This window comes from Carcharhinus amblyrhynchos, unplaced genomic scaffold (assembly GCF_965287045.1).
Source record: "Carcharhinus amblyrhynchos unplaced genomic scaffold, sCarAmb.v2.hapA scaffold_38, whole genome shotgun sequence".
In the NCBI taxonomy this organism is placed as follows: Eukaryota; Metazoa; Chordata; class Chondrichthyes; order Carcharhiniformes; family Carcharhinidae; genus Carcharhinus; species Carcharhinus amblyrhynchos.
Genome location: NW_027649779.1, coordinates 4082347 through 4093906, shown reverse-complemented (window position 1 = coordinate 4093906; position 11560 = coordinate 4082347). Strand labels below are relative to the sequence as shown.

Here is an 11560-nt window from a genome sequence, read left to right as displayed (position 1 = left end):
CAGTTGAATATTATTAGCTGTCACGAGGAGAGTTTTGAACAAGTTCGCGATTACTGTCTCTTCCACTGGGGATACGACCAGTGTCTGTTAATCGTAGCAAGCTCAAGGCGTCTGCCTTCGTGAATTGGCCTCCTTGTTGCCCGTGTTCAGAGGGCAATTAAGTGTCAACCACATTTCTGTAGCCCTGGAGTCACGATTAGGCCTGACCACGGAAGGATGACACATTTCCTTCCCTGGGTCATTGGTGAACTAGATGTTTTTTTTTCTGAAATCTACAATGATTTTATGGTCACCAGCAGATTCGGAACTCCAGATACATTGATTCAAATTCCACCCTCTGCCATGACGGGACCTGAAGCTGAGTGCTCAGAACATTATCAAAAGTTCTCTATTAATAGTCTAGTGATAAAACCACTAGTCCATCACATCCACACTCTGAATGCACACACCCTGAGTTCCGGTAACCCAGACACACCACGTTATATACTTCTGCAGGACTCTCGGATTGGACAGCATTCACTGCCACAATCAGGGAGCTCATATTCCAATAACTCCACCTGATAGTTATCATTTTTTTTAATATCTCTCTCTACCTCTTTCTGTATTTCTGTGTGTGTGTGTCTCTCTCTCACACACACACTCTTTTTCTGTGTCTCTCTGTGCCTCTGTCTCTCTTGATATTTCTCTCTATCTCTTTCCATCCCTCTGACTCTTCCCCTGGTTTGACTGTCTCTACCCTCTTTGTCTGTCTCTGCTGCCCCCTCTGAGTCTCACTCTCCTGCTCCCGTTCTGTCTCTACCTCCCTTTTACTTTTTGTCTGTCTGAACCTCTCTCTCTCTCTCTCTCTCACACACACACACACACACACACACAAACACACAGTGTCCCTCTACCTCGTTCTGCCTTTTGCTCTTGCTGTTTCAATTGTACTCTTTCAGTCTCACTCTTTCCCATTCGTTTCCGCTCTCTGTCTCTACATCTCGGTTTCTCTCTGTCTCTGGCTATTACGCTCTGCCTTTTTTTTGTCTCCAGTTCCCCCATTGTCTCCCTCTCCCTCTCTTATTACAAAGAACAAAGAACAAAGAACAACCCAGCACAGGAAACAGGCCCTTCGGCCCAACGAGCCCGCGCCGCCGCATCACCCTACACCTATTCTTCCCTGCGTGTCTACAAATAGAACCCCTAACTTAGCCAGATTCAGGGGAGAGTAGTGTCAATTTGGTAAAACCAATCAGCCTAAGAGCACATCTTTGGGATGTGGGAGGAAACCGGAGCGCCAGGAGGAAACCCATGCAACCACAGGGAGAATGCACAAACTCCCACAGACACAGGCCCAAATCCATGTATCTGCACAGCTAGCAGTGCTAGTCACCGAACTGTTGCGGCGCCCGTCTACCGGTCCAGGATCAAACACACACACCGACACGAAGTACTAGGCCACTCCCGGAACCTCCAAGAGCAGCCCACGCACGACCCACCGTGTGCATGCCCCTCGTTTGACAACGAGGTGGACCTCCACCTGCGGAATAAAAATTACAACATCTAATCTGTCTTCCTCTGTCTCCCTTTCTCGTCCCTGATGGATCATCCTTGCCACTCTCCCCATTCTTTACCCCGTTTCTCTTGCCCTGTGAAAGTCTCCACCTGTCTCTCTTTTTTCCCTGTGTCTGTCTGTTTCTTTCTCTATATTTGTTAGAAGCTCTTTCAAACTCTTTTGTTCACCATGTTTTTGTGCCTTTCCCTCTCTCTGTCAATCGCTGTCTCTCAATCACTTTCACTGTTGCTAACACTGCCGTCTCTCTGTCAGCCTTTCTGTCTCTGTGAGTCTGTTTGGTGATTTACCGTTTAAATGCCCAATCGGAAGAGTCAGGGATCTTGTGGTTGTAGTTTCCTCTCAAGGTGTATTTAGTTGAAGAATTGCAGTAAAGGGATATTTCAGTAAATGTTTTAGCTGTTGCCTGAAATGAGTCTGTGTCACAGCATAGATAGCAGTATTTGTGCAGCAACTTGTGAGTTGTAGCATGAAGCCCAATTCCATAACAAAAGGATCTAACCAAATCAGCCGATACCCCAAATCGTACATCCGACCCCATATTGAATAAAGCATTAATGCCGACCATAAGAGGATGAAATTGGCTGAGATAACAAACAGTAAAATGATGGATTTCCTTCGGCTCTCCATCTCTGGGTCTCTGGGACCCTCCCCACTGCTATGAGCCCGGAGTCTCCTGCGTGCTCTGCTGCTCACTAAAATGTGTCTGACAGTGAGAGCATTGAGCATAAGAATCAGGACGAATGGGACACACGGAGTTATAATGTGATGGAGGAACTCAATTGTTGCCCAGACTGGAGAGTACATAACATCCATCGTGAAATCACAAAACCATGGTTCGTTCTCCATCCAATATTGATCTAATAACATAAAATACCAGATAATGTTCTTCAAACAGCTCAGCACTGTCACTGTTCCCAGAACCACAGCCGCCGATTTCTCAGTGCAATATTTACTTTTCAGCTTGGGGTAGCAAATGGCCACAAATCGATCAAAGGTGAAAGTGACGGTGAACCAGACAGAACAGTCAGTGGCTGCATAAAGCAGGACGGCGTGGATGTTACACACGGGGAGCGAGCGCAGGAAAGAAAACTGTCCCCGATAAACAATAGGAATCTGTCTCAATATCAGGTCAAGGATAATGACCAGCAGATCCCCCACTGACATGGCCACCAGGTAACGAGTGACACATTTGGACAGACCACAATTTCTGCTTGTTAGTGTCACAACTGTGATTATGTTCACTGTCAGGAAGGAAATAAAGAATGCAATTAGATATGATTCAGGGGAAAAAGTTACCATTTAACTGTTGATGGAATAAAATTTTAAAAAGTGCACACATACTGAATCACTTTTTGTGAGCCAGTATGTCTTTTGGAGCATGAAAGGGAAGCAGAACATCTGGAAGAAATCCACGCAGACACGGGGAGAAGGTCCAAACTCCACTCTGATAATGACCCAAGCCTGGAATTGAACCCAGGTCCCTGATACTGCTAACCACTGTGCCACCAAGCTGCTCTGTATCAAGGACAACATGGTGTACATTTGGGAAAGACCTTTCCGGGGAGTCCTCAAAATTGACCCTCACTCTGCCGCAGGTAAATGGTCTTTCCATCTTGTGGGGAATTTGGGGAGTGAGAAGGCTGAGGGGGTAACCCTTACAGAAAATCCTGAGTGGATTCCTGTCGGTGGTAAACTTCCATCTTTCAGATAGCTTATTGACATCTCCTGCAACAGACTTGATGCCAAAAAATGCTAGTTTCACCCTTTCATCTGGACAATATTGACAGTTTACAGCGGGAGACCCTGATGCCTCGACAGCTCAGAATGTCTATTATATTTACCCAGGTGCATCCTAGAGAGGAGGCCACAGCATTGTAGAATAGAATAGAAAAGAATAGAACATTACAGCGCAGTACAGGCCCTTCGGCCCTCGATGTTGCACCGACAAGTGGAACCAATCTGATGACCCTCTAACCTAAACTATTCCAATGTTATCCATATGCCTATCCACTGACCATTTGAACACCCTTAAAGTTGGCGAGTCCGCAACTGCTGCAGGCAGGGCATTCCACGACCTTACTACCTTCTGAGTAAAGAACCTACCTCTGACATTCGTCCTATAATTACCACCCCTTAATTTAAAGCTATGTCCCCTTGTGTTAGCCATCACCATCCGAGGTAAAAGGCTCTCACTGTCCACCCTATCCAATCCTTTGATCATCTTGTATGCCTCAATCAGGTCACCTCGTAACCTTCTTCTCTCCAATGAAAATAACCTCAAGTCCCTCAGCCTTTCCTCATAAGACCTTCCCACCATAACAGGCAACATCCAAGTAAACCTCCTCTGCACCCTTTCCAATGCCTCCACATCTTTCTTATAATGCGGACGCCGTTCGCGCAACGTTGGAAGAAACAGTAATCTCACACACAAATGGCACAGAACACAACTACCAGGGTTTGCTTTCAGAGCTTCAGGCTTCATTGTGTAGGTACCGTCCATAGTGCCCATTGTGTTTGCTGCTGCCCCACTATGACCTACTGGACCAGTGAAGCTCAGCGAGTCCTCTCTCAGTAGGAATGTTGCTGATCAATGCATTAGGTACGAAAATCTCAAACCAAGGTCATTACCAAAGGAAAACCAAGAAGCCAGTGTTAATGACTATTGTCCAGTGATATTTATATCCAATATTATGTGATGCATCAAAAGGTTGGTTGTGGCATGATTCGATACCAGCCTCCCAGATTGCTTGGCTCCACTGCAGTTCACCTATTTCCACAACAGGCCTGCAGACATCATCGCCCTCACCCTACAGTCAACCCTGTAACACCGACTCATGTTTATTGACTGTAGCTCAGCCTTTAACACTATTATTCCTACGAATCTCATGTACAAGGTATGTGGCCTGGGGCTATGTTCCTGCCTCTGCAATTTGATCCTGGCAGAGAGCAATAAACAAGGACAGTCAAAACATCTCCTCCACAATCATGCTCAACAGCGATGTCCCACAACACTGTGTCCTCAGCCCCTTACTGTACTCAATATAGGCCGATGACTGTGTGCCCAAATTCCTCTCCAACGTGATTTCCAAGTTTGCTGAAGACACTTCTCCAGTGAATCAGATCTCAAACAACGATGGCACAAAGAACAGGGAAGAGATAGAGAATCTGGTGAACTGTCAGGACCACAATAATATCTTCCTCAATGTCAACAAAACAAAGGAGATAGTCATCAACTTCAGGAAGCAGAGTGGAGTGCATCTCCCTGTCTACAACAATGGGATTAAGTTGAAATGGTCGACAGAATCACGCTTTTAGTGGCGTAAATCACCACCAACCTGCCCTCCTTCCTCCACGACGACCCAATAGTTAAGAAAACCCACTAATGCCTCTACATTCTCAGAGGTCTTAGGACATTTGGCATGTTAGCAACTATTCTCGCCAACTTCTACAGATGCACCTTAGCAAACATTCTTTCTGGTTGTATCACAGCTTGGTATGACCCCTGCTCCGTTTAAGACTGCAAGAATCTTCAATGCTTCATGAACGAAGCCCAGTCCATCACTCAAACGAACCTCCAACCCATTGACACTGTTTACACTTCTTGCTGTTCCGCAAAAACAGCCAGCCTAATTAAGGAAACAATGCACCACAGACATAAACTCTTCCAACTTTTTCTGTTGGGAAAAAAAAGATAAAACCTATTGAGGATATGTACCAACCAATTCATAGAATCATAGAAACAATACAGTGCAGAACGAGTCCATTCGACCATCGAGTCTGCATCGACACAATCCCAGTCAGGCCCTATCGCCAAAGCCTCACACATGTACCCGGCTAATCCTTCTAACATACATATCCCCGGACTCTAACGGTCAATTTAGCATGACCAACCAACCTAACCTACACTTCTTTGGACTACGGGTGGAAACCAGAATATCCGGAGAAACTCACGCAGACATAAGAAGAATGTGCAAATTCAACACAGACAGTGATCCAAACGAGGAATTGAACTCAGGTCCTTGAAGACATGAGATAGCAATTCTATGCATTGTGCCACCAGGCTGCCAACTCAAGAACAGCTTCTTCTCTGCTGCCATCAGGCGTTTGAATGGGCTTACATCACATTAATTTGTTTTTTTTTCTTCACTCTACCTATGATTGCAACATCACATTCTGAACTCTCTCCTTTTCTATCTACAGTGTGCCTTGCCTGTATTGCACTCAATGAACCACACTTTTCACTGTATACGAATATATGTGACAATAATAAATCAAAACAATTCAATCAAATCAAATTGGCTCAGGCTGAAACATCAGCACGATGTGTCCTGGCCTTACCAATTATATTATTGGATGATGATGTATACGGAACAGCTGTGAATGAGAATGAATTTACAAAACTCAATGTTGACATTGAAGAGCTGCGAGAAACTGAACTTGATCAAAGTGGATCGTTGCCAGAGAAACTACACATGTTCTTGTAACAGGAGAAATCTCAACAGGCACATGTGAGAGTGGAGCTGTTTTCAAAGTAAAACAAGAGTTTCACTCGTAATGATGGAACCCCAGGGATTGAACCAGGGCCCCTGATGCTGTGGGGCAGCAGTGCTAAACATTGTATCATAATGCCACCCTACAAGGTGTCCTGGAGACATCGAGATCATGTCCAAGACAGCATCATCACCATATCCGTGGTAGGAAAACGATTGGAAAACAATCTGAGGGACAGAATTAATCTTCACTCGGAGAGATAAGGATTTATGAACAATAATCAGCACGACTTTAACAGGGGGGAGAACATGTCTAACAAATTGCTGGAATGTATTGAGGATGTGACTGGATAAATAGATGAAGGAAGTGCAATCGATGTAACCTACATGGACTTTGAGGGAAGGTTTTGACTAATTCCATATGACAGAGTCAACAAGAAAGTGATAGCCGATGAGATCTAGGGCAATTTGGCAAATTACAATCAAAATTGGCTGAGTGGCAGGAACGGAAGGTGATGGTCGAAGGTTCCTTTTGTGATTGCAAGACTGTTTCCAGTAGAGTTCCACAGGGATCGATGCTGGTCCCTTGCTGTTTGCCGTGTACATTGATGTTGGAGGCATGGATGTGTGAGGTACGATCAGTAAGTTCAAAGATGAAATGAAAAATTGATGGTGTGGTAAATATTGAGGTGGGAAGCCTTAAGTTACAGAAATCATAGAATCTTACAGTGCGGAAAAAGGCTATTCAGCCCATCAAGTCAGCACCGACGACAATCCTACTCAGGCCCAATCCACATACACTACTTCATTTACCCCAGCCTGTCTCTCTGACACAAAGCACAATTTAGCCTGGTCAATCCAACTAACCCACACGTCTTTGGAATGTGGAGGAAACTGGAGCACCCGGAGGAAGCCCACGCAGACATGGGGAAAATAAGCAAATTCCAAACAGGCAGTGACTCAAGCCAGGAATCGAACGCGTGGCTCTAGCGCTGTGGGGCAGCAGTGATAACCGTTGTGCCACTGTAATGGGCAAGCTGGCCACATGGGCAAATGGAATTTAAACCTTAAAAATATGAGGTGATGCATTTTGGGAGGGCTGACAGATCCAGCAAATGGACAATGAACAGTAGAGTGTGAGGAAGTGCAGAGGGAAAAAAATAAATTTGTTGTGCATATATGTGGATCCCTGAAGGCAGCAAGACAGGTAGATGAGGTGGTTAAGACGAAATGTAGGCTAATTGACTTTAGCAGCCGCAACATAGAATATAAGATCTGGGAGGTTATGATGGAAGTGTATAAAAGGCTGGTTTGAACCAGAGCAAGAGTAATGTGTGCAAATACGGTCATCACACTACAGGAAGGATGCATTTGCATTGGGGATGGTGGAGAGGAGATACACCTGGATGCTGCCTGGCCTGGAGAGTTCCAGCTCTGAAGACAGGCTGGTTAGGCTGTTAGTTTCCACCTTGGAGCAGAGACAGCTGGAAGGAGAGCGAGTGTAGTGGGTGGTGGTGGGGAGTGCTCTCAGGTGGGGGAGACCTGAGTGATAAGTACAGAATTATGTGGCCCATAGATGGGAAGAAACTTTTTTCCCCTTTAGTAGAGGTGTCAATAACCAGAGGGGCGTGGATTTGAGGTAAAGGGAAGATTTTTCTGTGGATTTGAGGAAAATTGTTTCCATCCACAGGGTGCTGGGATCTGCAGCTCAAGGCCTGAAAAAATAGTAGAAGCTGGAAAAAACACAAGAGTAATTCAAAAACCCCAACATACAAGGCTGGGGATCGAGTGCTGGAAAATGAATTCGATTGGATAAGTCTTTGATGACCAGTTCAGACATAATGGGCCGAAGGGCCTCATTTTGTTCTGTTAAAACTCGATGACTGTTCGACCCCCCTCTGCAGTGGCCCCATCACTTGCAGCTCTCACAGTGCTGGCTGGGATACCGACCATGTACCAAATCTATGTGGTTGCAAAATCTGCAATTGTAGCCAGCAGTGAGCTGCCTGGTCTGAGAGAGACATCTGTCAGCTCTTTGCTGCAGCAGCTCGCTTCAACACTGCAGCTGCCCTCAGATAGACCGGGGGCAGCAGCTCTTCGTGAGTATCCCCCTCCTCCCACCACCTGGGGCAATCACCCACTCCCCCTCAACCTTTCCCCACAATAATTTCATACAAAGAGGCAGAGAGTCTCCCCTCCCTAACCAACCAATTATGTGCAGAGTGGCAGCAAGGTCCCTCTTCTGTCAATAAAATACTTGCATAGTGGCCCTGGGCACCAAACGGCCTCACCAACCGCATGCAGATTGGCATTGGTAACCCCCCACCCCGCCCCCAACAATGGCGTGCAGAGTGACAGCGGGGCTTCGCTTCCTACTCCAGCGCTCACATGCAGAGTGGGAGGGCCCTCCTCCCGCACCACCAATCACATTCAGAGCGATATTGGGCCACTCTGGAACAGCCCACTACCCAAGGGCCAAGATGCCTTGAAGCCCCGACCCCTCAGCTCCCTCCCCTGAACGCCATAACCTGTATGTCCCGCTACTATGAGACCCCACTCCTGTAAACCCGGCCACCTAAGCATCACCCCCGGCACTGTCCAGTGGGCACTGCCCAAGGGGCTCTTACCTTTATTCCTGTCCTTGCCCGGTGCCCTCAATGGCCTTCGGCAAGGTCATCACTACGCGTCCTCATACATGTGGGCCAGTTGTTTTCCTCAGCGGACACAAACTCTCCGGGTGAGGCTGCAAAGGCAGGAGTGCCACACTATTCCACCCCGGGGTCACTAATTTTATTTAAATTTATTTTTAAATTAGTTTAATTATTTATTCTCCCTCTTGCCAGAAATGGGCAGGAGACTGAATCCCCTGTATATCTGTTGCTGGTGAAGGTTACAAGGGGCAAGAAATGGGGCGTGGATCTGAGTTCTAGGCTGTCACACAGTTTTTCTTGATCACCCCACCATCAAAAGTCAGGGAGTAGTTGTTATCCTGCCACCAACCCCCACCCCCCACCGTGTGTGTGTTGTGTGTGTCTATATTGTCTGTACCAAAATGCGTGTGTGGTATGTGCGTGTTGGTGTGTGAGCAACAGAGTACCTGACCACTGTTCTTAAGTGCGCGTTATTCTTGAGTGTTAAAGCAATTTTGTTTCTTGAATTTGTGTGTGAGTTGGATTAAATGTCCAAGAGAACATAGAACATTACAGCACAGTACAGGCCCTTCGGCCCTCGATGTTGCATAGACCAGTGGATCCAATCTAATGACCCTCTAACCTAAACTATTCCAATGTTATCCATATGCCTATCCACTGACCATTTGAACGCCCTTAAAGTTGGCGAGTCCACAACTGCTGCAGGCAGGGCATTCCACGCCCTTACTACCCTCTGAGTAAAGAACCCACCTCTAACATCCGTCCTATAATTACCACCCCTTAATTTAAAGCTATGTCCCCTCGTGTTAGCCATCACCATCCGAGGAAAAATGCTCTCACTGTCCACCCTATCTAACCCTCTGATCATCTTGTATGCCTCAATTACGTCACCTCTTAACGGTCTTCTCTCTAACGAAAACAACCTCAAGTCCCTCAGCCTTTCCTCATAAGAGCTTCCCAAATTAGCAGGTAACCTCCTGATAATTCTCCTCTGCACCCTTTCCAGTACTTCCATATATTTCTTATAATGCGGCGACCAGAACAGTACGCAGTACTCCAAGTGCGGCTGCACCAGCGTTTTGTACAGTTACAACATGACCTCACGGCTCCGAAATTCAATCCCTCTACCAATAAAAGCTAACACACCGTACGCCTTCTAAACAAAATTATCAACCTGGGTGCCAACTTTCAGGGATCTATGCACATGTGCCCCGAGATCTCTCTGCTTGTCGACACTACCAAGAGTCCTTCCGTTAGCCCTATATTCTGTAATCCTGTTACTCTTTCCAAAGTGAATTACCTCATACTTTTCCGCATTAAACTCAATTTGCCATCTCTCAGACCAGCTCTGCAGCTTATCTATGTCCCTCTGCAAACTGTAAAATCCATCTTCACTGTCTACAACTCCTCCGACTTTTGTGTCATCAGCAAATTTACTATCCCATACTTCTACATCCTCATCTAGGTCATTTATAAAGATGACAAACAGCAGTGGCCCCAAAATAGATCCTTGCGGTCAGTGCACCACTAGTTATTGAACTCCACGTTGAATATTTCCCATCAACCACCACCCTCTGTCTTCTATCAGCTAGCCAATTCCTGATCTAAATAATCTGATTACTTCTATCAGTAAATGTGTGTATTAATTAGTGAGCGTTTGGGTGTGTCTGTGTTTGTCTTCCTCTGACCCTAGGGGAGTTTGTAATGGTACAGGGCTTAACATTGTTGTCTCATAGCACTCGGGGCACTCGATCAATTCCAGGCTAGGTTACTGCCGTGCAGAGTCTGCACGTTCTCCCTGTGTCTGCATGGGTTTGCTCCGGGTGCTCCGGGTTCTTCCCATACTCTGGAAGCAGCGCTGGTTAGGTGCATTATCAATGCTAAATTCTCCCTCAGTGTCCCTGAAAAGGTGTTGGAGTGTTGTGACTAGGGGAATTTTACGCAACTTCATTGCAGTGTTAATGCAAGCCTGCTTGTTATACTAATAAAACACCCTTCACACTGGACAAAATATGTTCTCTCTCTGTGAAATCTTGCTCTGGACATAACCAATTAAAGGATTTCTGCAGTCTGCTGACTGGGTGGGTGATTAGCAGTGAACTGGTGTTATATGTAGAGGGTGAAAATGATTCTGCCTCAATATTTTACTCACAAAGGAATAACTTTTGAGGTTACATGTCTATGGAAAGTCACAGCACACAGAAGACTTCCTAGCCCAGAGACTCTGAGACAATTGTCTGTGGTTGAAAGAATTTATAACTGGAAGCAGAGATTCAAAAGAAGCAACAAGAGCAGCAAATCCAGTACAGTAAATAACAAGAAATTCAACACAGTTAAACAGCCTTCCTAGAGTTAGGAAGTGGGAATAGGGGACGGGGCTTTACAGCCTCGCTCTTCCCCCAGGCTACAAATTCCACCTATGCTCAACAAACTTTCCCATTCCCCGCCCCTCATCTGTCCGATTACGTGGCGATCGGACCAGTACAATTCCAGCCAGAGACTTACCCGGAACACCAACAATAGCCAATAGGGGATAGTAAAAGCATTGAATCATGTACAGTAGATATTGAAACCGATCAGCTGGTGTCATCCACAAATCATCTGCAGCAAATATAGAAATCCACCAGGATAAAGTCCTGTCCTTGGTTGGAAGATTCGAATCCATTGTTCGCACATTCTGATCCGTTGTTGAAACATTCCAATCCATTGTTCCCAGATTGTGATCCATTGTTGAAACATTCCAATCCATTGTTCCCAGATTGTGATCCATTGTTGAAACATTCCGGTTCATTGTACTCAAATTCTAGCGGTATGGGTTTAAGGGGAGAGATACAAAAGTGTCCAGAGGGGCAATTTTTTTCGCA

At 45.9% G+C, this 11560-nt stretch overlaps 1 protein-coding gene across 1 annotated transcript; it reads right to left on the bottom strand.

Annotated features, from left to right (window-relative positions):
* Positions 1 to 1894: 1894 nt before the first annotated feature.
* Positions 1895 to 11424, bottom strand: LOC145362408 (putative G-protein coupled receptor 139). The gene is made up of 2 exons (XM_080218450.1): positions 11202 to 11424; positions 1895 to 2796 (listed from the first exon to the last, which is right to left on the bottom strand). Exons 1-2 carry the CDS (start codon positions 11422 to 11424, stop codon positions 1895 to 1897), a joined length of 1125 nt encoding a protein of 374 aa, XP_080074576.1.
* Positions 11425 to 11560: the final 136 nt, after the last annotated feature.